This window comes from Microtus ochrogaster, unplaced genomic scaffold (assembly GCF_000317375.1).
Source record: "Microtus ochrogaster isolate Prairie Vole_2 unplaced genomic scaffold, MicOch1.0 UNK1, whole genome shotgun sequence".
Classification (NCBI taxonomy): domain Eukaryota; kingdom Metazoa; phylum Chordata; class Mammalia; order Rodentia; family Cricetidae; genus Microtus; species Microtus ochrogaster.
The window spans coordinates 2,328,665-2,352,332 of record NW_004949099.1 but is presented as its reverse complement, the minus strand read 5'-3'; the positions used below and the strand labels follow the sequence as shown (position 1 = coordinate 2,352,332).

Genomic DNA, 23,668 nt, shown 5'->3' with positions numbered 1-23,668 from the left:
CCTCACCCACAGGCTCCTGTTCTTGCCATAGCCGTGTGCGTGTGTGTGTGTGTGTGTGTGTGTGTGTGTGTGTGTGTGCCCCCATACTCATGTTGGCCCAATCCCTAATGAAGGCACATGTGAGGTGATTAGGGCATGGGAGAAAACCCTCCTCAGTGAGATGAGTGGCCTGATAAACAGTGTCCCCAGAGGTTCCTCCTTCCTTCTGCAGCATGAAGGCCTCAGTGAGAAGCCCGCCAAGGAACGAGAGGAGTCTCACCACAACCAAATGCCCACACTTCCCTCCTGGCTTCTCCAGAAATATGACAGTAAGGTCCTGTTTATAAGCCACCCAGGCGGCGTTCGTGACGGCTGCTCAAGAAGACTAAGACATCCATGTGAAAAGGATTCCTGGCTGCAGAGATGGTTCTGCCGCTAAAGGCTAGGCTCACAACCAAAATACAAAAGTACCTCTTCTAGGCTCCACAGTCAGAGTGTAAGTCACAAGAAGGGACTGGAACCTGCAGTTTTCCCTGGCCACACCACATGGAAACCCTTCACTCTGAATTCTCTCAGTTGTTGACTGTCTTTCCCCATCAGGGTACTACCTACCCTTCTGACTGGGGAGGTGACAGAGTCAGGATAGTTAACCTCCAACCCCCTGGCCCTGTCCAAGGGGCAGGAGCCCTTATCTTCTCCTATGGCCAGGCCCTTCACCGTGTCTTTCCAGCCCTCTAACCTCAGCTTGCAGGTGACCTATGTCTGGTCTAGACCTAAACCAGGGAGCCAGAAGGGTAGTACCCTAATGGGGTAAGACAGTCAACAACTCTGAGAGGCTGGTGAACAGGGCAGCACCTGCTAAGCCCCAGGAGTCCACTTTCAACATGGCGGCAACCTGGTCTCAATGCAGGCCTGCAGAGGCCCCTAGTGCACCGGGGTGCTTCCTGTCCCAGCCTGCAGCCCCCAACCGCTGGCAGCGCGGTTTCCGGCAGGGCTGCGGCCAGGGCCTGCACTATCAGCTCGGCACCAGACACCCGGTCAGGATACTTGTGGTGAAACTGTGAGGACGACTGGGCCTTCGGGGTTTTCTCCATGTCAACCTCCAAGACAAATGGAGGCAGCTCAGAACCCGCAGACCTCTGCTGTGCTCTGAGCCAAGACAGGCTTGCCCAGGGCTGGACCCACCGGCCATGTGGCCTGGGGACACGTGGCCTGAGATGGTGGCCTGGTTTCTGGGCCACCTGCCATGCCTGGACCTGAAGTGAGGCTGTGCATCGCCCAGGGCCCCAAATCTGGTGAAAAGTGGAGCCAGGCCTCTCCTCCTCTCAGATTTCCAAGAGAAAAACTGAGGCTTTGCTTGCTACTGGGGAACCAAGGTGCAGGTAGACATGGAGATGTGATGACCTGAGGTTCTTGGCTCCAAGGCAGCAAGGAAGATGGAGACAAGAGAGAACTAGTTGCACATGCTGCGCCAGCCCAGAGATTCCGGGGGGGGGGGGGGGGCACCGCTGGGGCACCTGCAAATTCACGACCTTCGCCCTTTGGCTTCCTGAAGCAGGACTACGTAAAACCAGGTGCAGTAAGTAATATTGGAGCATGGCTGCATAAATGACACCTTGACCAGGTGGCTTTAGGCAAGGCTGGATAGAACCAGGCCTTTAATTCAGGAGCGGTGCACGCATGCGCGGGGGTTGTTCGCCTCTGGCTAGCAACTGCGCTTGCGCATTCCAGTCTTGGCGCCTGCCTCTCCCTAGCTCCATAGTGATGCCAGTGCGCAAACGTGGCCCTTTCCGCCTCGGGTCCACTAGGGGGCGACTGGAGCACGTTCAAAAAACCGAGATCTGGCAAAGCTTGTTTCTTGAAGGTTCCAAACACTATAAAAAGGTAGAGGCCTGGGCTTCTTCATTCAGCAGGGCTGGCGCTGCGCAACAGGCAGCTCCCAGAGCAAGCTTCGGCTTGAGTCCCAGCACCCAAGAAAATCAGCTCCAGTCCCTTAAGTCAACTGTCAACCTATGAGCAGGTTGTTCCATCTTAAAGAGAGCCTTGTCCAAGGCCAGAGAGGCAGGACTGGATTTGACTGCCCTTAGGTCTCCTGACCTCCCATCTTAAATATACCACACACCTGTTCCCTCCCTTTTTGTTGTTTGGGAGACTAGATCTCATATGTAGCCCAGGCTTGATGCACCATCCCCCACCTCCCAAATTCGTAAATTACGGTCCTGCACGGGTCACCGCACCCAGCACTCGGTACAGCTGATCTCTGTACCCAACTCAAAGCAAATGGCTGACCTCGCAAGCCTCCCATCTTGCTGGATGCAGTGCTCACTGGTTGCTAGCTCTGGCCCATCAGTTGCCTTTATTCCCTGGTCTCTCTTTCCTCCACCATCTCAGGAGGCTAATACTATCTTGGGAATCTCTTTATTGGTGTTAAGATAGTTTGTCTTGGTTTTGTCTCAATGACTTTTGCCTGGCACCAGAAGATGGATATACTTTTGTAATATAAACATACTTTTTTTGTACATTGTGTTCATTCTTCAATGAAGTGAGCTCACTATTGACTTGTAGATACTAAAAATACTGATTCAATAACTGCTTTAATTAAAAAAAAAAAAAGACAGCCTCACCACATTGCTCCAATAGATCTCAAATTTCTTTGCTCAAGTGATCTTCCTGGGTCAGCCTGGTCTACAGAATGAGTTCTAAGACAGCCAGAGCCAGAGGTACACAGAGAAACCCTGTCTCAAACAAAACAAATGATCCTCCTGCCTCAGAATTCTACACAGCAGGCACTACATATACTGCCACACAGGCCCTAGGTCTTTTGTGTGTGTTGTTTTCAAGACAGGGTTTCTTTGTGTAGCCTTGGCTGTCCTGTAACTCACTCTGTAGACCAGGCTGGCCTCAAACTCAGAGATCCATCTGCCTCTGCCTCCAGAGTGCTGGGATTAAAGATGAGTACCACCACCACCACCTGGCTGGTTTCTTCTAATTCTATGTTCTTCATAGGCACTCCTACCTACCACAACTATCCCATTTCCCCAACCAGCTCTGGGCTGGACAAATGGCAACTCAGTCCACCAACTTAAGAAATATATAACCACCCGCCCAGTAACCAGCCTACTCCTGTGTGCACACCTGTTAGCATAGAGGTGAGCTTGTCAATAGGCTACCATCTGTCTGCCAGCCCAGGGGGTCACATTACAACAGTGGCTTATGATGTGAGAGACACGAGTCTGACTCAGTAACAAACAGCATCCTGACCTCTGAGTTATCTGACAGGGCTAGGTGGAGATGGGACTATAGCCCAGCACACTTCAAAGCACCAGAATCCACTCTGCCCCATCTATGACTACAATATGCTCTTGGCTTTCTCATACCAAACTCTGGTCTCTTGCGACCAAATACCAACACTGGCCCAGCTTTCACAGCAGTCTATCCTGATGCTGGGGTAAAGCCAAAGCCTTGACAGACCCACTGACTATCTTGTTCTGGATGCCCACCTCCTACACACACCCAGACTACAGTGTTCTCCAGGTCTGTGTCCTCCTCAGTGTGGTCAATCTGAGATCATGAATTTGTGGGGTGTCTGCTTGTCACCCTTCCATGAACCACCTCTGCTCTGCTCACCACCCTTTTTCAGTGCTCAGACTGTGTACACAGACTTAAGGAACACAAAAGGCTTACTACACCACTGCTTTGTGACTCTCAGGGATGTCTCTCTCGGCTTGTACTAGAAAACATCAATGTTCTGACACTTGGCTTGTGAACTCTGAGAAAATCCACAGTGATAAAAGTATTATCTTCTGACCAGCCTGTTCTAAAAAGTGAGATCCAGGACAACCAGGGCTCTTATATAGAGAAACCCTGTCTCAAAAAAAACCAAAAAAATAAAGTATTATCCCCAAACGCCACAATTAGACGCAAGACTTCAGCACAGCACATGTTCACAGCCCCTCCTTTATTTTCATTTGGTCATACACACTCTTTAAAAAAACATGCATACACTAACAAAAGAACCAAACATTAGGAATTAGAAAGGCATAAACAGGACTTACAGATGGAAAAATACCCCAGGCATCAAACAAACTAAATCAACTATTGAAAATGCCTTTGTTCAAAACACAACCATATTTGGTTTTTATACAGGATTTTTGTTTAGGATTTTGTTTTGTTTTTTTAAAAAAGGGACCCATTCAGAAATAAGGGACAAGTTTCTCAGACCTCTGTGGGTAGGGCCTTGGCTTTTCCTTCTTGAGGTCTTTTGTTAACCACAGCCTCCTCCCTCTATGCACTGCAGCTGAGCTGTAGGCACCCTGGGCCTGCCCTGGAGACACGAGCTACAGAGCATCCAGGATGTGATCAATCTTGGTGACCAGCTCCTGGCGTTTTCCCGAGCTGAGCTTTTCATTCTCGAGGTACGTATCCTTCTTGAGCTTGCCAGCCACCAGCCTCTCTGCCTCCACGGCCGACTTCAGCACCAGCTCCTTGACCTGTGCATCCAACTTCTGCATCTCGCTCACCTGGCGAAGACAGAGCAGGGAAGAGTTTGAGAACTACACTCTCACCTTACTCAACAAGCCCCATGGCTTCCCAGGCCCACAGATCCAGAGCCCCACATGAACAGTCAAAATTCAGCAAAAAGCAGTGCCCACGGTAGAGGGCTGGCACCAAGAAAACAAGCCTGGCTCCAAACAGTAGCTTCACCACCTACAGGTCATGTTCTTGTCAACTCTGACAAGCAAGCTGCTTTCTACCCTGACACCTGGTGAAACCATGGGACCCCAGTTTGGAATATTCCTTTTCTCTATGTGAATGTATGTTGCTGTGACTGGTTTAGTAAAGAAGCTGGACAGAATAAGGTTGTATGAGAGACCCAGACAAGGACACTGACAAGGGGGCGGAGTCAGGAGTCACCACACATGGAGAAGAAACAGGAGGTGCAAGATGAAAGAGGTAACGCTACATGGCAGAAATTAACACAAATGGGTTAATTTAAGTTGTAAGAGCTAGTTAGCAATAAGCCTTAAGCTATTGACCGAGCGTTTGTAATTAAGATTAAGTCTCTGAGAGGTTATTGGAAAACGGCTGGGAACAGAGCTGATCGCAGTCCCAATGAAAACTCTGCCCACACCCCAGCAAGATGACTGCACACAGATTTCCTAAGTGTGCCCTCTCTCTACTGGGACCAGACATTAGTTGACACACAGATCTCATGTAAGCACATGAAGAACTGTTTCATGGTGGGTGCTACAAAGGAACTAGGGTTAGTAAGAGACTGAAGTGGGGGTGGAGCCGCTAACGGAGCCTAAGAACTCTGAGGAGCACTTTTTTCTTTTCTTTTTTGGTTTTTTTCGAGACAGGGTTTCTCTGTGGTTTTGGAGCCTGTCCTGGAACTAGCTCTTGTAGACCAGGCTGGTCTCGAACTCACAGAGATCCGCCTGCCTCTGCCTCCCAAGTGCTGGGATTAAAGGCGTGCGCCACCACCGCCCGGCTTGAGGGGCACTTTTTAAAGTAGGTAATACTTCCCTTACAGATAATAATAGCTGGCTCGCACAGTACATGACTGTCGGGGCTCTAAACACTGACACAAACCGCTTTCAGGTACTGGAAAGACTACTGACTTCCCATTACCCATAAGGACACACAGACACAGAAATTGGATAATCTGACCAAGTTTAGAAAGTCTGGGTCAGAGCCAGTGATTTAGGTCTGGGTGCCTCCCCTCATCCCCCTTTTCAAAATCTTACCCTTTGGGCAGGATTTGCCTTGATCCCATTGTGTAGCCTGTCTGGACTTCATCTGAAGATGCATGCCCCTACACATATACACACTGGGATTACAGGCATGGCCATCTGGAGCTGAAGACTGGCATCTGGAGGTAGGACACTGCCCTCACTGCCAGTCACAGGGACACAGAGCTGGAGAAGCTGCAGAACTTCTCCAAAGCCAACCTACAGATGCCGCAAAGTTTCGTATCCCACCACAAGCACTGACCACATGGTCCTGCACATGTGAGTATCTGGGGGCACCTGAAGCCGAGCCCAGCCCAGAGAGCAGGATGGGTGCTGCTTCCAACAAGCAGAAATAGTCCCTGAAGGGGACGTGGAGGCCGCAGACAAGTGGCTCACAACACTAATACTTACTCTGTCACACAGGTCAGAGCCTTCCGTCTTCAGTCTGGACTGCAGCACAGCAATCTCACTGGTCACAGCCTTGTGCTCTGTCTCCAGGCTCTTCTTGCCACTATTGAGGGTAGAGACATCCCGGGACTGCTTGTACTTATTGATGGTCTCGTCAAAGTGACGGTAGAGGCCTAACCTCTTGTTGACCAGAGTCAATACCTGCTCTGTGATACAGGCCACTTTCATCCTGGCTTCTGCGGCTGGATCCTGGAGGGTAGAGAGACCACATCTGTCAGCAGATAGGCTGGTGCTTACTCCGACTTATCTGCCATAGATGCCTACTGCCACCAGCCAATAGCGGACACCTTAGGAAGCCAGAGTCAAACCCTTCTGACACTTAGAGGACCAGGCTCTACTACAAAGGCTGGAGGAGACATCAAGATGAAGCAAACACTACTTTACAGTTCCACAGGCTCACAGCCGTGATCAGGACAGTAATGGTAGAATGTGCCATGAAACTGGCACAGCAAGAGCTCATCTCTAGCCGTGAAAGACTTCGGGGAGACCACCATAGGGTTTCAGGAACTTCAGGAAAGAAGGTGAACTCTTTCTCCATTTACCATCCCTCTCCAGATCCTCTCACTGGCAAGGCCTGCCCCACAACTCAGAGGCTGGCTTAGGGCCAGTGGACACAAGTTACCTTTACATAATAAATCCTTAGGACGTTACATGAGGTAGATGTAGGCACAATAAGCAATGACTGATCACTCAGTGTCTATCTGCAGACACGCAAGTGATAAAGCTCTGTGAACTGACAGAGGATTCCAGAACATGCCCGACAGATGGAAAATGCTAAGTACAAAAATATATTCAGTCCCTACAGAGTAAGAAGACAATAAAAATATCTGTCTAGACCCTTAGCCAAACATTAGGTGGAGAGAGAGCCCAAATTAGAGATCTCCGTCGGGTCCCTCTCCTTTGGAGCTCTGGGAAACGCTGAGGAAGAGGGAAGAATTTTAGGAAAAAGAGGGGTCAAAGATACCAGGAAAACATGGCCCACAGAATCAACTTAGCAGAGCTCATACGGGCTCCGAGAGACTGAAATGGCAATCACAGAGCCTGCATGGGTCTGCACTAGGTCCTCTGCATATGTTATGGTTGCTAGCCTGGTCTTCTTATGGGACTTCTAACAGTGGGAGTGGGGGTGTCTCTGACTCTTTCACCTGCTCTTGGGACCCTTTTCTTCCTACTGGTTGCCTCACCCAGCTTTAATGAGGGTTTGTGCCTAGTCTCATTGCATCTCGTTATGCCATGTTTGGATCATATCCCTGGAAAGGCTGCTCTTTTCGGAAGGGAGAAGTGGATGGTGTGGGGGTGGGGGGAGGCGGGGGGATACATTATATGAGAGAATAAAAAATTATCTACCTTAATTTTTTTTAGAACCACAAAATCTAGTAGCAGCAGATGAAATTAATTTCCTATATGGCAAAAAAGGAGGACAAGGCAGAATTGCCATTCAATGATTATCCTACCTCACCTAGTGTCCAGGTTGTTTCCACAACCAAAATAAGGCAGAAAGCAGGGACTTAACACGGTGTGCTTCTGATCACATTCTCAGATACAAGCAGAAGGCTATGGAGCAGTCAGTGGCCGCCTGATGCTCTGGGTTCCACACTAGCATCACAGGGGGAAGAAATCTCTCTAGGGAGAATTAGCAGAGGCCAGAAAAATGTTGGGGATTACGGCCAGCCACAAGGTCCTATGGACTGTATGACAGCTAGGAAGAGAGCAGAGTACCTTGGTGATGGAAAAGTCCAGACGGACGTAGACGATGACGGTAAAGAACAAAATGTAGAAGGCAGCCACGACCAGCAGAGGCTCCTGCAGCATAAGCACCTTGTTGAAGGTGTAGTGCACCTGGAGGAGCCAGGAAAAAGGTGTCAGGTAAGACCAACTCAGATCCATAGCCTAACACTGCTTTCGGTAGTACCAACAACGAACAGCAAGCACAGTCACTCACCACAATGTCTTGAATGTGCTGCTCAACCAGATTTTTCTTGTAGGCAACAATCACCGGGCGGCCGAATGTGTCTAGGTAGGTGTAGTGCAGCTCATCCGCAGAACGGCTAATGTCGTAGGGACTGTCTACCTGGATGTTCCTGGAAAGCACAGACATAGGTGAGGGTGTGGGGCTGCAGAATTCTAAGACTAAGAGTTATCAGAAGGCCAAGTTCACACTATGCTATCCTGCCCACCAGAGGTATCTCCCCTCCCACTGCTAACTCACTGTCAGAAACAGTGATGAGACAGTCTCCCCCAGCACTCACAAGGATGGGTTCGCAGAGCGCACAGCTGCCCAGCACAGCCCACCCAGAGTCTCCCAGGGACCTAGAGAGTTGCCTTGGGAGCTATTTCAAATGCTCCCCTCTCCCCCCGATGAATGATAGTCTCTGTTAGGACTAGGGTATGTGTATCACTTTCTGTAAGCCAGGCCTACAGTCCCTAGAGAAATAGTAACACAGTAGTCTGGCCTGAAGGAACAACCCCTCCTCCATGGACCAGTCAAAGCACATGTCATCCTGGTCACTAGAGTAGATATAAGAACCAACAGAGACCATTCAAACACTGTGACAAGAAACCAGGTAAGTAACACAAAGCTATAAGCAGCTCTTGCCAAGGACAGGAGCCCTGTAGCCCATCTGCTCCCACAAATGTCCTCCAGACACCCCGGCCAGTGATTCCTGCACACACAACAGCAGTACTGAGCTTGAACCCAGAGCCTCCCAGTGAGTTACATGGCTCCAGTCCTTGCCTCTGCAACTTCTTTTCCAACACTTTCCTGGCTCTTTATCAACATCTCTTTCGCAAGCTGCTCAAACTAAGCAAAAATGATTGCCGTCTGTTACCAAAGACACTGAGACAGGCCTAGGAAATGGCACCATAGCCGTTCCACTCAGTCACTCGCTGGGAGCAAAGTCTACCAACCTTTTTTATTAAACAGGTACTTTCTACATGTAGCCCAGGTTGGCCTGGAATGTAGCCCAAGCTGGGCTCCAACTCAAGAGCCTCTAGGCTCCAAGTCCTGTGATTACAGGTGTGTACCTCTGCAATGCCCTCCACATTCCTCCCTGGCATTAGACTCAGGCCATTACTCTGGTCTACTGGGCCAGCTCTGGCTTCTGCTCCAGGCATATGGAGACACTGTGCTTTTGGAAAGTTTCCTAACTAAACCACGTGGCCTCCTTTGAATGAACTTCCCTTTCCTAGCTTTAGTCAAAGGTTCCACAGAAAGGCTTCTGTCAAAGCTATCTAATGAGTACCTACACTATACCCAGAACACAAGTCCCTAGTCAGACACCAGGCACTATCAGAGAAATGGGGTGCAGAGGAAAGGAACAGTCTCTTACTTGGCTCCCTCAGGCAAGATGATCTTCACTGTCAGAGAATCTATCACTTGCTCATCAAACACGTGGTCCACAAACCGCATCTTCAGTGCATACTGATCACCTGAGGACCAGCAAGTACAGGCAATGGTGTGAGCAGAGAAAGATGGCGGAGAGGAAATGACAAGACATGAACTTTATCCTCTTACACAAAGGGAGAGATGTTATCAAGAGTTCACAGGCAAGAGCTGGTGGGTTGAGAGCTGGAGGTGACAGAGCAGGCTTTTTGGCTCTTCTCCAATTGCCACAGAAAGACAGAACAACTATAAACAATGTTGAGATCCCCAGACACTTAGAGCACAGCCAGCACAGCATCCTCTTCAGCTCACTGTGCTTACCTGCAGACCCTCACCTGAGCATCTAGCCATGACTCTCAGACATTCGCACAAAATTATGTCCTATGCACAGGTCGGCCTCAAGGCCTCTCAGGGAGGGGCTGGAATAGTTATTGCTGGGGAAGACTGGAGGAAGGGAGCTCTCTCCATGCTAACTCTCCAGCGTGACTGCTTTAGGATCACCACACCCCTGCCATTAGCTTCTCACCTAACTCTGTAAGTCTAATAAACACTGGTTCCCCAAGGAAAACTTCGATGGAATCTAACTTTGATTTCCCACTGGGACCTTATAGGGTAGGCAGAGCAGTAGATATGGCTAGTCCTTCCTATCCCAGGGAAAAAGTTCTCACAATACATCAATAGCTAAAAGACTAGCAGGTCAGCAGTGTCTGTGAAGGAGAGAGGAGGAGGAGGGGCTACAGGGCAACTGATGGGACCAAGGAGAGAAAAGCATAATATATAACCTTCTGCAGAGTCTCAACTGATACTGTATGTTGGCATTACATTTACAAGAGTAATTTACACCAACTCACAAAAGGACAGGTACCCCAGCATTCCTAAGAATAGTAAGAGAATACTCTCCTTACATATAAGCATTGGTGATTTAATTTTTTTTCTTAAACAAACACAAGAATTTAAAAGAAAAAGCTGGCCCTTTGCAATTCTTTTCTTACTGTGTTCAACACTCACCCAGGTTATAGAGGTATTCATAGCTTGGGAGGTTGTAGCCAACAATGTAGTGTGTCTTCCACCCACCAAAGAGAGGAAATCGAGGCCGGATTTCCATTTCCACAGAGTCATCCAAAATAAGGAGGTGGCTGGTGGAAACATTACCAATCTCGTCACGGTAATACACATCCTGGGCAGCAGCAGGAAGGATGGTCTGCAAGAGAGCAGAATGCCTTCTAGAAACTTCAGGAACCTCCGCAGAAATATGACCCAGTAAACATAAAGCCTACACCAGACCCCAGACAGTCACTTTTCCTAAAGTTTCAGAAGATCTAGACATCACATCTATTTCAATGAATGATTAAATCTTCTCAATAAAATAAAATATTTGCAAAGACCCTTGTGCACACTAAAGTTAGAAGAAGGAAATTGAAGATAAGGAATTGTATCAAATTGCTAGTTTACACAGTGTTCCACCCAATGAGCTTACACATCTTCCAAGTGTACTGACGAGGGAGAATGCAACACTCACTGTTCACATAGGCAGTGAGCATTTCTGTAATATGTAAATATATGTAAATATTTGTAAGAGGTCACCCAGACAAAGGCCCATTCAATCTCTTCATTTTTTCAATAGTTTACGATGATGCTGAAGGAAGCCCATACTCATACTTCTCAGTCGTCTTCCCATCTGAGAGGTTCTGTCATTCTCTTACCCTCATATTTAAAAGCTGTACTACATACACATCACACACAAGCACACAAGTTCTTATTCAATGTAACCTTAAGAGTTAAGAGTAAACCTCAATTCTGCTTCATAAAAACAAAAATAGCCTAAGACATAGTAGTATACCCCTGCACTTAAAAGGAAGCACCAAGGAGCTCAAGGCCATCTTAAAGTTACACCAGATCCAATCTTAAAAAGCAAGCAGCAGGGGTGGAAAGAAGGCCACAGCAGTTAAAAGAACTTGCTCCTCAGTCATGAGGACCACAGCATGGATCCCAGCACCCAAGTCAGGCAGTTCACAAATGCCCGTAATTCCAGTTCCAAGATAGCTAACACTTTTCTAGTCTCTTCAGGTAGGTGCTCATACACTCACGAGACACACACACATAAAATAAATCTATAAAACAAGGGAATGTTTAGGTGGTGGTGGTACTATGAATATGATTATCTTTATTCAAATTTTCTAAAAAAAACAAAACAACCATAGTCTAGGGCAGTGGTTCTCAACCATGGGTCATAACCCCAACAACCCACTTGAGGGTACCTAAGAACATCAAAAAAGACAGATATTCATATTTCTATTCATAACAGTACCAAACTTAAAGTTATGAAGTAGTAACAAAAATGTTATGATTGGGGTCACCACAACATGAGGAACCGTGTTAAAGGGTGGCAGCATTAGGAAGGCTCAGAACCACTGCTCTAAGGCCAGGCAGGCACAGTGGCACATGTCTATAATCCCAATACTTAGGAGCCAAGGCAGGAGGTATCTTGAGTTCACGGCTAGTCTAAGTTACACAGGTCATTCCAGACTAACCCACACTGCAGAGAGAAGAAAAAGCAGTATTTATATAATACGGTATGCTATTCACATAAACACAAGAACATTCCCCTTAAAGATCCTTCTGATAACACTGATACTCAATATCGCCATTAGTTTGCTGTGGGAACTCCTTTAGCCAAAAGCCTTTAAGATACTGCCCTACTCTGGGTGTAGTGTCATGCACTATAAATGCAGATGCAAAGTATGCACGGGCTTCTTGGCTGCTGAATTTGGTTCCAGTTCCCAGCGAACGTAGAGGACTGCAGATTGCTACCCTTTCTGTGAGTTCAGCCCCTATTAAATAAACCTTTAATATACTCCATTCTGGGCTAGTGTAGGACTATTTTATTATGAACTGCAACAAATGATCCCCAAAACCTTCTGATTAACACTGATACTAACATCACCATAGTTAATCCCCAAAATTTCTGATTAACACTGATACTCAACAACACCATTAGTTAATCCCCCAAAACTGAAAAGCAAGAAAAAGGACTGATAAAGATACAGTTCCCACAAGGTCCAAATTGGCCACTCATACCTTAAAAGAACGGATGGAGGAAATGCCACTGTCAGGCTGTCTCTGGTAATCATAGCGGGAGAAAGGCCCCTTCAGCACTGCACCTGTGTGCTTCAAGTCCACATTCTCTTCCACAGCAATATTACCCCAGTGAGAAACCTCAATGACCCGGGTCATACTGGTGATGGTCAAGAAAGGGCTGTTGTTTTCATAGTGTACTTTAAAAGTATCCTAGAAGGGAAGTAAACAAACAGTTCATAGCCTTGGCAACAGAGAAATCAACATTCGTTTAAAAGAAATTAACTAGGGCTGGAGAGAGTTAAGAGCACCGACTGCTCTTCCAGAAGTTCTGAGTTCAATTCCCACCAACCACATTGTGGTTCACAACCATGTGTAATGAGATCTGGTGCCCCTTTCTGGCCTGTAGGCATACATGCAGACAGAACATCATATACATAATAAATAAATCTTTAAAAAAAAATAACTACAGAGGGCCTATGCATCATCCACAGAATGGTTACTAAGCACCAATATATATGGAGTGGTTTTAAGGCCAAGAATGTGTTAGATCTCCTAAAGCAACCAGATATAGGTGCTAGGACATGAACTCAGGTCCTCTGCAACAGTAGCATGTGGTCTTAACCACTAAGCCATATCTCCAGGCCTGAACTATAGAAGGTTTTTTTGTTTTGTTTTTGAGAAAGAAACTTGCTCTAAAACTTTCAAAAAGTGGTCATTTATGCCCATAATCCCAATACTCAACAAGCAAAGGCAGGAGAATCACCATGAGTTCCAAGGCCAGCCTGGGAAACAGAGACCCTGTCTTTAAAAAAATAAAATAAAATAAGGCTGAAGCAGGAAGATGCTTATACTGCAGGAAGATGGGTCTATGTTTTGCCTTACCTGCCTAAGGCACATGGTTGGTTTAATAAAGAGCTGAATGGCCAATAGCTATCTAGGCAGGAGAGAATAGGCAGGACTTCCAGGGAGAGAGAGGAACTTGGAATGAATATAGGTGCATGGGAGATGCCAGAGAGACATGGAGAAAGTCAGATGTAAGAATGGAGGAGATATAAAAAGCCATGTGGCAAAACGTAGGTTAACAGAAACAGATTAAGTTATAAGAGCTAGTTGGGAATAAGCCTAAACTGTAGGCTTTCATAATTAACAGTAAGTCTCTGTGCTATTATTCATGGCTGGCAGTCTAAAAAAAGGCCTTCAAGAAAGCCCAACCATATAAGACCAGATGTGATGCCACACTTTTAATCCCAGCACTTGGAGATAGAGGAAGGCAGATTTCTGAATTTGAGGCCAGTCTGGTCTACAGAGGGAATTCCAGGACAGTCAGAGAAACCGTTTCAAAAAACCTAAAAAACAAACAGGTTGGAAGTCCCAGCCTCCACAACCTTTGCTCTAGTTGATAAACATAAGCAACAATACTAGATCTTCAGCAAGTGGAAATTCTGAGTCCAAGTGTCTGCATAATTCTTCAAGTTGTCTGCCAATTCCCCCAGAGGTTAGCTTTATTTTAATCTCAGGAGGAACAGCAAGGTGGCTTAGCAAGTAAGGGCACTTGCTGTTACACTTGGGACCCATATAATAATAGAAGAGAAATTATTACCAAAAGCTGTCCTCCGGCCTCTAGACATGTGCTGTGGCACTCACACCAACACATCTCACATATATTCACACATACATACACACTAAAATTTTAAAAAACTCTCTGGGGTTGAGACTATATATGGGTTAGTGCCGGGGTGCTTACCCAGCACACAAAGGTCCTAGATTCAATGGGGAGTAGGTTTGGGGTCTCTCTGGTCACTGAGTAATGCCCTTTGATGAACTTGCCCATAATTCAGAAAGGCAATATAAAATTAGAATGTTAGGAAAATACCCTTCTTTCCAAAGTCCAGGAAGAAAAGCAAACACATTTTGTAATTTTATAAATTCTCTTATTCTCTCACTCTCTAACCACACCCTTTAAGATTCAATTCAGATTCCTACTCAACACTATGCACTCATTTGTTCGCAGCTGCCCAGACTGAAATAATCACACAGAAACTGTATTATTACAACACTGTTTGGCCTATTAGCTCACGCTTCTTATTGCCTAGTTTTTTGTATCTTAAATTAACCCATTTCTATTAATCTGTGTGTCGCCATGTGGTTAGAGACTACCGGTAAGGCTCTGTCTGGTGTCTAGCATACATGACTTCTCCCTGACTCTGCCTACTCTCTCCTCTTCTATCTGCTTGCAATTTCTGCCTTGCCCTTTTTTGCACTGTAATAGGCCCAAAGCAGCTTATTAACCAATGGTATTCACAGCATACAGAGGGGAATCCCACATCACAGTGCCAATACTATAAGGATGGCAGCTTCATGCTGCAGGAATCATAGGTACAGCTCACTGATAGAGTACATCCTTAGTATGCCTAAGACCCTGGATTCAACTCCAAATGCACACACTTGTGAGCAGACTCAGACTCAAATACACACACATACAGATACACAAGAACTTAACTTTCATTCTTAAAATGCTCATGGTGTTTGTTCTGTTTTGAAACAAAGAATATGAAGCCTGGCTGGCCTCAAACAATCCTGGTATCTCTGCCTCCTGAGTGTTGGTTTTACAAGCAATTGCCATCATTTCTAGCTTTAAAATGTTTGAGCCAGGTGGCCATGGCGTACACCTTCAATTTCAGCACTCGGGAGGCAGAGGCAGGCAGATTTCTGTGAGTTTGAGACCAGACTAGTCTAAAGAGCGAGTTCCAAAATTGGCTCCATAGCTACTGAGAAACCTGCCTTAAAAAAACCAAAAAGAAAAAAATGTTTGTTGAGCTGGGGAATGGCTGCTTACAACTGCAATTCCATCTGTTTAGGGAGACTGAGGCAGGACTGCCACAATTTTCAAGGGCAGCCAAGGCACAATGTCAAAAAATAATTTTTTTTAAATTTCATGTTTTGATATGCAATTTTTTTTACTTTAGAGAATATATTTCCAGAGCTAAAGAGAGGCCAACAGTTAAAGAGCCCTCCCTCCAGTGGTCGGCAGTTCATAACCACCCATAACTCTAACTGCAGGGATCTGACTCCTTTAGCCTCCGGGGTCATCTGCATGTATGTGCACATACCCATCCCCCAATATACAATTTTTTTAAATATATTTTTTCTTTTTTTGATCATTCAAGACAGGGTTTCTCTGTGTAGCCCTGGCTGTCCTAGAACTCACCACTCTGTAGACCAGGCTAGCCTCAAACTCAGAAATCCACCTGCCTCTGCCTCCCAAGTACTGAGATTAAAGGCATGTGCCACCACTGCCAGGTTAGAACAAGCAAATCTTAAAAATATAATACACGTACTATTTCTGACCCAGGCACAGAGGTGCACACCTGTATCCCGGGACGTGGAAAGTAAAGGCAGAATCGGAATTTGAGTCATCCTCAGCTACACAGCCAGTTCCCTAGGCTACATGAGACCTGTCTGCCCCTCCCCCCAAATCTATTGCTGAGAAACATGTAGAGAAATGTACATTACGGTCGTAAGTAGTAAGAAGGCAAAAGAAAACAAAAGCCTAACCATTCATCTATAACAAGCTGGCAAATAATCCAAGGCAAAAATCAGAGAAATGGCTACCAAAAAAAAGTGTACAATGCAGTTATTAAGCATAAGAATTAGGCAATACTATATATAACATGATCTCTACATTAATAGCATTATCTCTAGTCAAGAATAGGCCGGGCAGTGGTGGCGCACGCCTTTAATCCCAGCACTCGGGAGGCAGAGACAGGCGGATCTCTGTGAGTTCGAGACCAGCCTGGTCTACAGAGCTAGTTCCAGGACAGGCTCCAAAACCACAGAGAAACCCTGTCTCGAAAAACAAAAAAAAAAAAAAAAAAAAAAAAAAAAAAAAAAAAAAAAAAGAATGTACTGCACACCTATACTCCCAGTGCTCCAGAGGCTGAAGCAATAGCCTGTGCTACAAAAAAGCAAGACTAGAATGAATTCCAGGGGCCAGTGCTGGAGCTCAGTGGGAGTCTTACCTATCATGTGTGAAGTTCTGAGTACAATCCTCAACTTGGCAAGAAGAGGGCATAAGATCCCACAAGACTAGTTATAGACAGTTGGGAGCCACCACATGGTCTGGAAGAAGGTCAGGTCCTCTGGAAGAGCAGTCATTGCTTTTAACTGCCCAGTCAATTGTTTTCTTTTTTGACACATAGTCTCACTGTGTATCCCTGGCTAACCTGGAATTCTATGTAGACAAGGCTAGCCTCGAACTCAAGATAGTCTCCTGAGTCTTGGACCTTGCCCCACAACAAAATTTTTATCATGAATTAATTGCTTTCTCTCCCAAAGTACCAATTCCAAGGCCCTTAGCCTCTGGTCTGTTTACTACCACCGTCACCCCAGTTTCTCTCCTTGTCCATCACGACCCTGCCCTCATTGCCTTCTCCCATGATGCCCACTTTCCAGTGTCTGAACTCAGCTCTCAGGAGGAAGTTAATGGGACTAAGAGTTACTTCAAGATAGGTTCCGAACATTTTCTGAATGCCAACCGGCACATACCATCCAAGCCTGGCAGTGATGGTCTCTGGAACCTACCTGACTATAGGCAGGGATGTCTTTGAAAGGTCCATAATCCAAGACGTCTTCAGATCGTGTGGGGTTCCCCAACTTGGTGTAGCTTTCTACATTTCGGGAGGCAAGTTTCACTCTCATAGTTTGGGTCTTTGTTGGATAAGGAGAATAGAAATAATGGTTGCCCTCAAATACCACAAACTGTTTCTCTGACTGAGTTATCTGAGTCGGATATGGATGAAGCACATGGGTGTAGACAGTTTCCACAACAACCGAAATCTTGGACCCAGGATCAAGAGCAACTGGAAGCTTGACTGTGAAAAATCTCCCACTGAAGGAGGAAAGCGAGAGAATTAGAATTAAAGACACTGGTCCAAGCATGATAGCACACACCTTTTTTTCCTAGCACTTAGGAGGCAGAGGAAAGTGAATCTCTGTGACTTCTCAGCCAGTCTAATCTATGTAACAAGCTCTAGAAAAAGCAAGAAGCCTAAAGATACTGAAATCAGCTAGTATTTCAAAGTCACAGTAAATTCTTTATCCAAGATGAAAGATATCGCCTTTAATATATTAACTTAAGCCTTTAAAGATGGATGTCCAGATGTTCATCCCAAGTTTGTTAATGATAATAAAAACATAAAAACTACCAGAGACAGGTAAAGTGACAGACCTCTAATCCCAACACTTGAAAGATAAAGGCAGAAAGAACAAGAATTCAAGGTCATCCTTAGTGACCTAGGGAGTTTAAGATCAGCTGGAGTTAGTGAGACTGACTCAAGAAAATGGGTGACCAGAGATATGGCTCAACAGTATGAGTACTGGCTGTTCTTTCAGAGGAGCCCGATTTGGTTCTCAGCAAACACACAGCAGTTCACTACTCTGACTCCAGTTTCAAGGGGATATGTCATCTTCTTCTGGCTTCCGAGGCTACTGCATGCAAGTGGTGCACACATATATGTAAGAAAAACGCCCCCGCCCACAAAGTCAACTAATTAATTTTAAAGTGACCCTGTCTCAAAAAACAAACAAAAACATCTTCTTTAAAAAATGCTTGGGGCAGAGAGATGAGTCAGTGGATAAAAGGGCCTGCGGTCAAGCATGACTACATGAGTTCAAGCCCCCGGACTCACACGAGGAGAGAAGCACTACTGCAACCTGTCCTCTCCTATGCATGTCCAGCTGCAGCATGCATACAAGTGAGCAAGTGGACACTGCCTGTAAACTAATGAATCTTAATTTCCTAAGCCAAAAAATGAATTTTTGTTAGACCCAGTATGTCATTAGTAAAAACTTGAAGGCTTTTAAACATGTTCCCATGTAATTCACCCTCAATGATTAGAATGTGGATGACTTAATTGAAAACTCACAGCACTGTACATCATATTGCTTTAAAAAGTTCACAACTAAGACAACACTTCAAGCCCTCCGTCTTCTAGGACAGTTTTATCCCGTTCTTGGCTTCAAGTATCATATCTGCTTTTCTTTTCACGACTGGTCCTGAGTAAGCAGTGTTCACGTTTCCTTGTTAGTTAGGCTGATGGCCCAGTCAATTCAAAACACCAGTACCATTCCCAGTAGATCCCCTCCTCTGTTAACAGCACTGCCATGCAGCCAACTCTAAGCTAGACAACTAGGGGATTTTCTGATGTCTCTACCTAACCCACCTATCCCAAACATCCGGTTAGCCACCTTAGAAACACCTCTCGGTCTGCCTGCTTACCTTTTCCCCTTCATTTTGGTTTCACGTACTTCAAGGTTGCTGTCTTCCTCATCTTCTCCCTTTACCTATAACAGAAAAAGAGTAGTTCATTCTTTCTTATATTTTCAAGTCCTAAATTTTAAGCCAACTATTAACAATTATGGTTTAAATGAGAATGCCCTGTAAGGCTCATGCTTAAATACTTGGCCTCCAGTTGGTGTTACCATTTGTGAAGGGTTCAGGCTTGCCCTCTGTGGAGGTTTGAATGTTACCCTTTGTGATGGGTTCAGGCTTGCCCTCTGTGGAGGTTTGAATAGGTATGGTCCCCACAGACTCATGTGCTTGAGAGCTTGGCCCATAGGGAGTGGCACAATTAGGAGGTGCCACCTTGTTGGAGGGAGTGTGTCACTATGGAAGCCAGCTTTGAGGTTTTTTTATGCTCAAGCTGTGCCCAGGGTACCACAATCTCCTGCTGCCTGCAGATCAAGATGTAGCACTCTCAGCTCCTTCTCCAGCACCGTGTCTCCATGTCCAACCATGATAATAACGGATAAACCTCTGAAACCCTAAGTGAGCCCCAATAAAATGTTTTCCTTCACAACAGCTGCATGGTCATGGTGTCTCTTTACAGCAATAGAAAGCCCAACGAAGACAACCCTTCTGAGAGAATGGGTGTCACTGGGGGGTGGTCTAAGAGGTTTCAAAAATACTCCAACCATTCCCAGTGTGCTCTATGCCTCCTGCTTGTGGATCAAATGTGAATTCTCACTGCTGCTCCCAACTACCTGCCACCTGCTACCTCTGCAACTACAAGTGCCAAAGAAGTAAGTCCTTCTTTCCGAAAGCTGCTTTGGTTTTGAAGTTATATCATAGCAATAGAAAGGAAACTAATACACCAACTTCTTTACAATATTTACATTAAGGTAACTTTTCATAGTTTTTTTTTCGTGTGTGTGTTGTGTGTGCATGTGTATGTGTTTGAGGGGGAAGGAAGAGGGAGAGGGAGGGGGAGCGTGCACATGTGTGGAGACAGAGGCAGGATCTCTTCCTGCTGTTTCTGCCATTGTGGGTACTCCACGCATACTAGCCTGCAAGCTTCCAGGTGATTCTTCTATCTCTGTTTCCCGTCTGAAGGTGCCAGTGCTGATATTACATGTGGACCACTGCACCAGGCTTTTTATATGGGTTTCAGGACTCACTCCAATCGTCAGTCAGACTTGCACCACGAGGGCCTTTACCCCCTGAGCCTTCTCACTGGTCTAGAAATTTTGTTTGTAGTGCTGGTGATTGAAGTCAGGGCCAGGCAAATACCTTTACCAGTGAGCCATATCCCAATCCAACTTTATTTTTTATCTGAAACCATAAGATTTAGCCTGAACATCACGGAAGAGTTACTATAAACATTTTCCTAAACAATCAAATACACATAAAGACCTTATCTCCATGTTTACTTCCCAAATGTTCCAAAGACCTCCTTCTAGACATTTTCTTTTTCATATCAAAATAACTATAAGTACAAATAAAAGGAAACAACAGAAGTCCCATCTGTGACCAAAACTTCTGATCCCACAGAGTGGCAGAAGTTGCAAAGGCCTTATGGAAAAGGAGCCCTAGTGGCCGCTATGGGACATGCTGTACTCTTATCCTTTAACGGCACCAGACGTGCAACCAGGTTAACTCTAGAAGGCTGCTGAGGCTTCCTGAGGTGTTATCTGGAGTCACAGACTGTGGCAGTCTATGTGGAAAACATACATACTCTCCACTAACTAACCCTTGGTCAGACTAACCTATCCTCATGGAAAAAATAAAAAATTCTAGGACTGAAGCAGTAATTCCCAAGAGAGCATACAGCTATGAAGAAGACTTCTATGTGCTGAGCTGAGACTTGCACTCACGGCCTGCACAGATGGGCATGTGCTTTACCACCGCATCACACACCAGCTCACTAGGAAGTCAGTCTCAGAGCACAAGCTAGCCTCACACTCCCTTTAGGATGACCTTCAACTACCGACCCTCCCCCCAACTGCTGGGATTGTATGAGCCACCATCACCATCTCCCAACTCCAAAAGCAATTTCTTAAATATCATTTTTAGTACTTCAGAAAGTCCAAAAAGTTTGCTTATTCATAGCTCTTTGTTAATGCATAGCTTACTGATATTCATGAAAAATACTGATGACTTAGTAAAAAGTAAAAGAGAACCAAGCATGGTGTTATAAAACTGTAGTCCCAGTACATGGGGAAAACTAGCAAGATGATCTGAAGTTCAAAGTCATTTTTAGCCACCAGCATTCAAGTTCTAAAATAGTCTTAGGGCTATAGAACATGACCCTGTCAATAATAATAATAATAATAATAATAATAATAATAATAATAATAATAATAATAGTGGTGATGGCTCAAACCACATAATCAGTATTGTCCTTCTACCAGTTCCTAAAAGGGTTCCCGTAATCCATCCAACCTCACCCACGTTCCCAATGCAGTATGTGCTTCTTCTCACATTTGGCGTCCCTGTGTCTCACAAGGTAGGAGTATAATGCAGTTTACATATACAACTGGCCTCCCTCCAGAATTAACACCACTGTGAATAAACCGAAATATCAGAACTAGTCTCATATCACGGCCAGAAAGCAAGTAGTCAATAATGCAGCAACATACAGGGCATGGAACAAATTATAAACCTTCATTTGTGGGGTTAGCAGCTCCAAGGCAGATGCTTCCACAGTCATGTAGTAACACCTATACCTCAAAAAGTTGCTGTAACAGAGAAAGCACTTAAAATACCTGATGCAACCTTCTCTTTTCCTTTCCTTTTTTTTTTTTTTTTTTTTTTGGATTTTTTGAGACAGGGTTTCACTGTAGCTTTTGGTTCCTGTCCTGGAACTAGCTCTTGTAGACCAGGCTGGCCTTGAACTCACAGAGATCGGCCAGCCTCTGCCTCCCGAGTGCTGGGATTAAAGGCGTGCACCACCACCGCCGGGCTTTTCCTTTCTTTTTAATGTGTATGGGTTTTTTGCTTCCATGTATGTCTGTGCACCCTGGCACTGGCGTTACAGATGGCTATGAGTTATCGTGTAGGTGCTAGGAATTACATTTGGATACCCTGTGCTCTTGATTACTGAGCCACACGGAGTGGCCCAACTTGAGTGCCTTCTCCACCTCAACGGCTATGATTATATATATTGCGATCTCATGAAGTCATGACTGGCTTTCACGAACTTGGGCTGAACATTCAAAACACTCAGGAGCGGCTCTGTAAGTTGAGAGAAGTCATGAATGTCTTTCCAGAAACAGCCAAGCAAAGCTGTGCTTCAGAGTGAACAAGGCTTCAGTGCGAAGGAGCCAGGTCCAGTGACAATGTACCCTGCTTTATTATAGCTCCATTACAGTCAGGAGAATGTGGTGTGCTTAGAATGTGATACTGTAATTACTAGTCTCCTCCTAATAAAGTCGGTAATCACTTAATGAATACAGTTTAATGGAAACGGCAATAAAAAGCAACCTGTGTGGACAGTCCCTCTACTCCCAGAGTCCACGATGGCTAAGCCGTAAAAGTGTGCTCACTGAAAGGCACAGGAAGCTAACGCTGCGGAGTTCCAACAGAGGCGGGGCGCGGAGGAAGAGATGCGGGTTTCACCTTTCTGTACAGCACAGGGGCTTTTCTTTTCTTTTTTTTTTTTTTTTTTGTGGTTTTTTGAGACAGGGTTTCTCTGTGGTTTTGGAGCCTGTCCTGTCCTGGAACTAGCTCTTGTAGACCAGGCTGGTCTCGAACTCACAGAGATCCGCCTGCCTCTGCCTCCCGAGTGCTGGGATTAAAGGCGAGTGCCACCACCGCCCGGCTCACAGGGGCTTTTCAAATGTGAATACTAGCCAAGTGTTGAGCAGCAGCTTTAGAGGTGTGTTACATCAACCCGGTGTGATTAATGACAAACTCAGATACCAGAAAGCTGTCGTATTTCCGAATGCCGCTGGCTAGAGAGAACAGTCTACATCAGACAGACAACTGCATTCCGGAATTTCGATTTAACTCACTGATGGGCCTTCGCTGAACGAGTACGTCCAGGGGACAGGGGGAAAAGCTAGGCGCCCGAAGCACCGCACCTGGCCACAGCCAAGACGTTCCTGTGCTGTGGTGTGGTGTGGAAGGTGGTCGCCGGGGGACCAAGGGGTCGCCTCGGGCTCCGGAGCTGCCACGTGGGCGGCGCCCGCCGCTCCGAAGCTTGTGCTGACGTGTCCGAGTGGACACGCGGATGAGAGGGGCGGTGGACCCCGACCTCTCGGCTGTCCCCTCCACACCAGCCTTCCAGACAACCCTCAACTTTCCCGGCCGCCCGCCCCGGCCTCCGCAGGGATCCCCGGCGCCGCAGGAAGCCCGTGTGCGGCAGCCCGGCCCATTCACCGCTCACCTGCACGCCGAGGTGCGCCAGCCGCGATTCGAGTTCCGGCTCCAGGGCCAGGACGAACGAGCTGGCTCGAGACGTGGAGCCGCCGCCCGGGTGTGCCAGGACCACCTCGGCCGTCACCTTGGCCAGGTGGCTGCTCAGGTCCACCGTGCGCTTCACATCCTCGTTGACCAGCGGCGGAGCCTCCGAAGAGGCGCTGCCGGGCGCCGGGGCCAAGGCCCCAAGCCACAGCAGCAACACCAAGCCGACCGGCGCCTCCATGTTCGCGAGCAGAGCGCCGGCGACCAGCGTCCCGCCCCCCAGCCACGGAGCAACCGCTGATTGGACGACAGCACCACAAGATGGCTGGGTCCCGCCAGAAAGGACCC

At 46.4% G+C, this 23,668-nt stretch overlaps 1 protein-coding gene across 1 annotated transcript; it reads right to left on the bottom strand.

Moving 5' to 3' along the window:
* Nucleotides 1-3,917: 3,917 nt before the first annotated feature.
* Nucleotides 3,918-23,597, bottom strand: Rpn1 (ribophorin I). The gene is made up of 10 exons (XM_005364838.3): nt 23,304-23,597; nt 18,917-18,981; nt 17,221-17,527; nt 12,640-12,849; nt 10,570-10,762; nt 9,509-9,608; nt 8,122-8,260; nt 7,899-8,018; nt 6,123-6,368; nt 3,918-4,499 (listed from the first exon to the last, which is right to left on the bottom strand). Exons 1-10 carry the CDS (start codon nt 23,559-23,561, stop codon nt 4,317-4,319), a joined length of 1,821 nt encoding a protein of 606 aa, XP_005364895.1. The 5' UTR covers nt 23,562-23,597; the 3' UTR covers nt 3,918-4,316.
* Nucleotides 23,598-23,668: the final 71 nt, after the last annotated feature.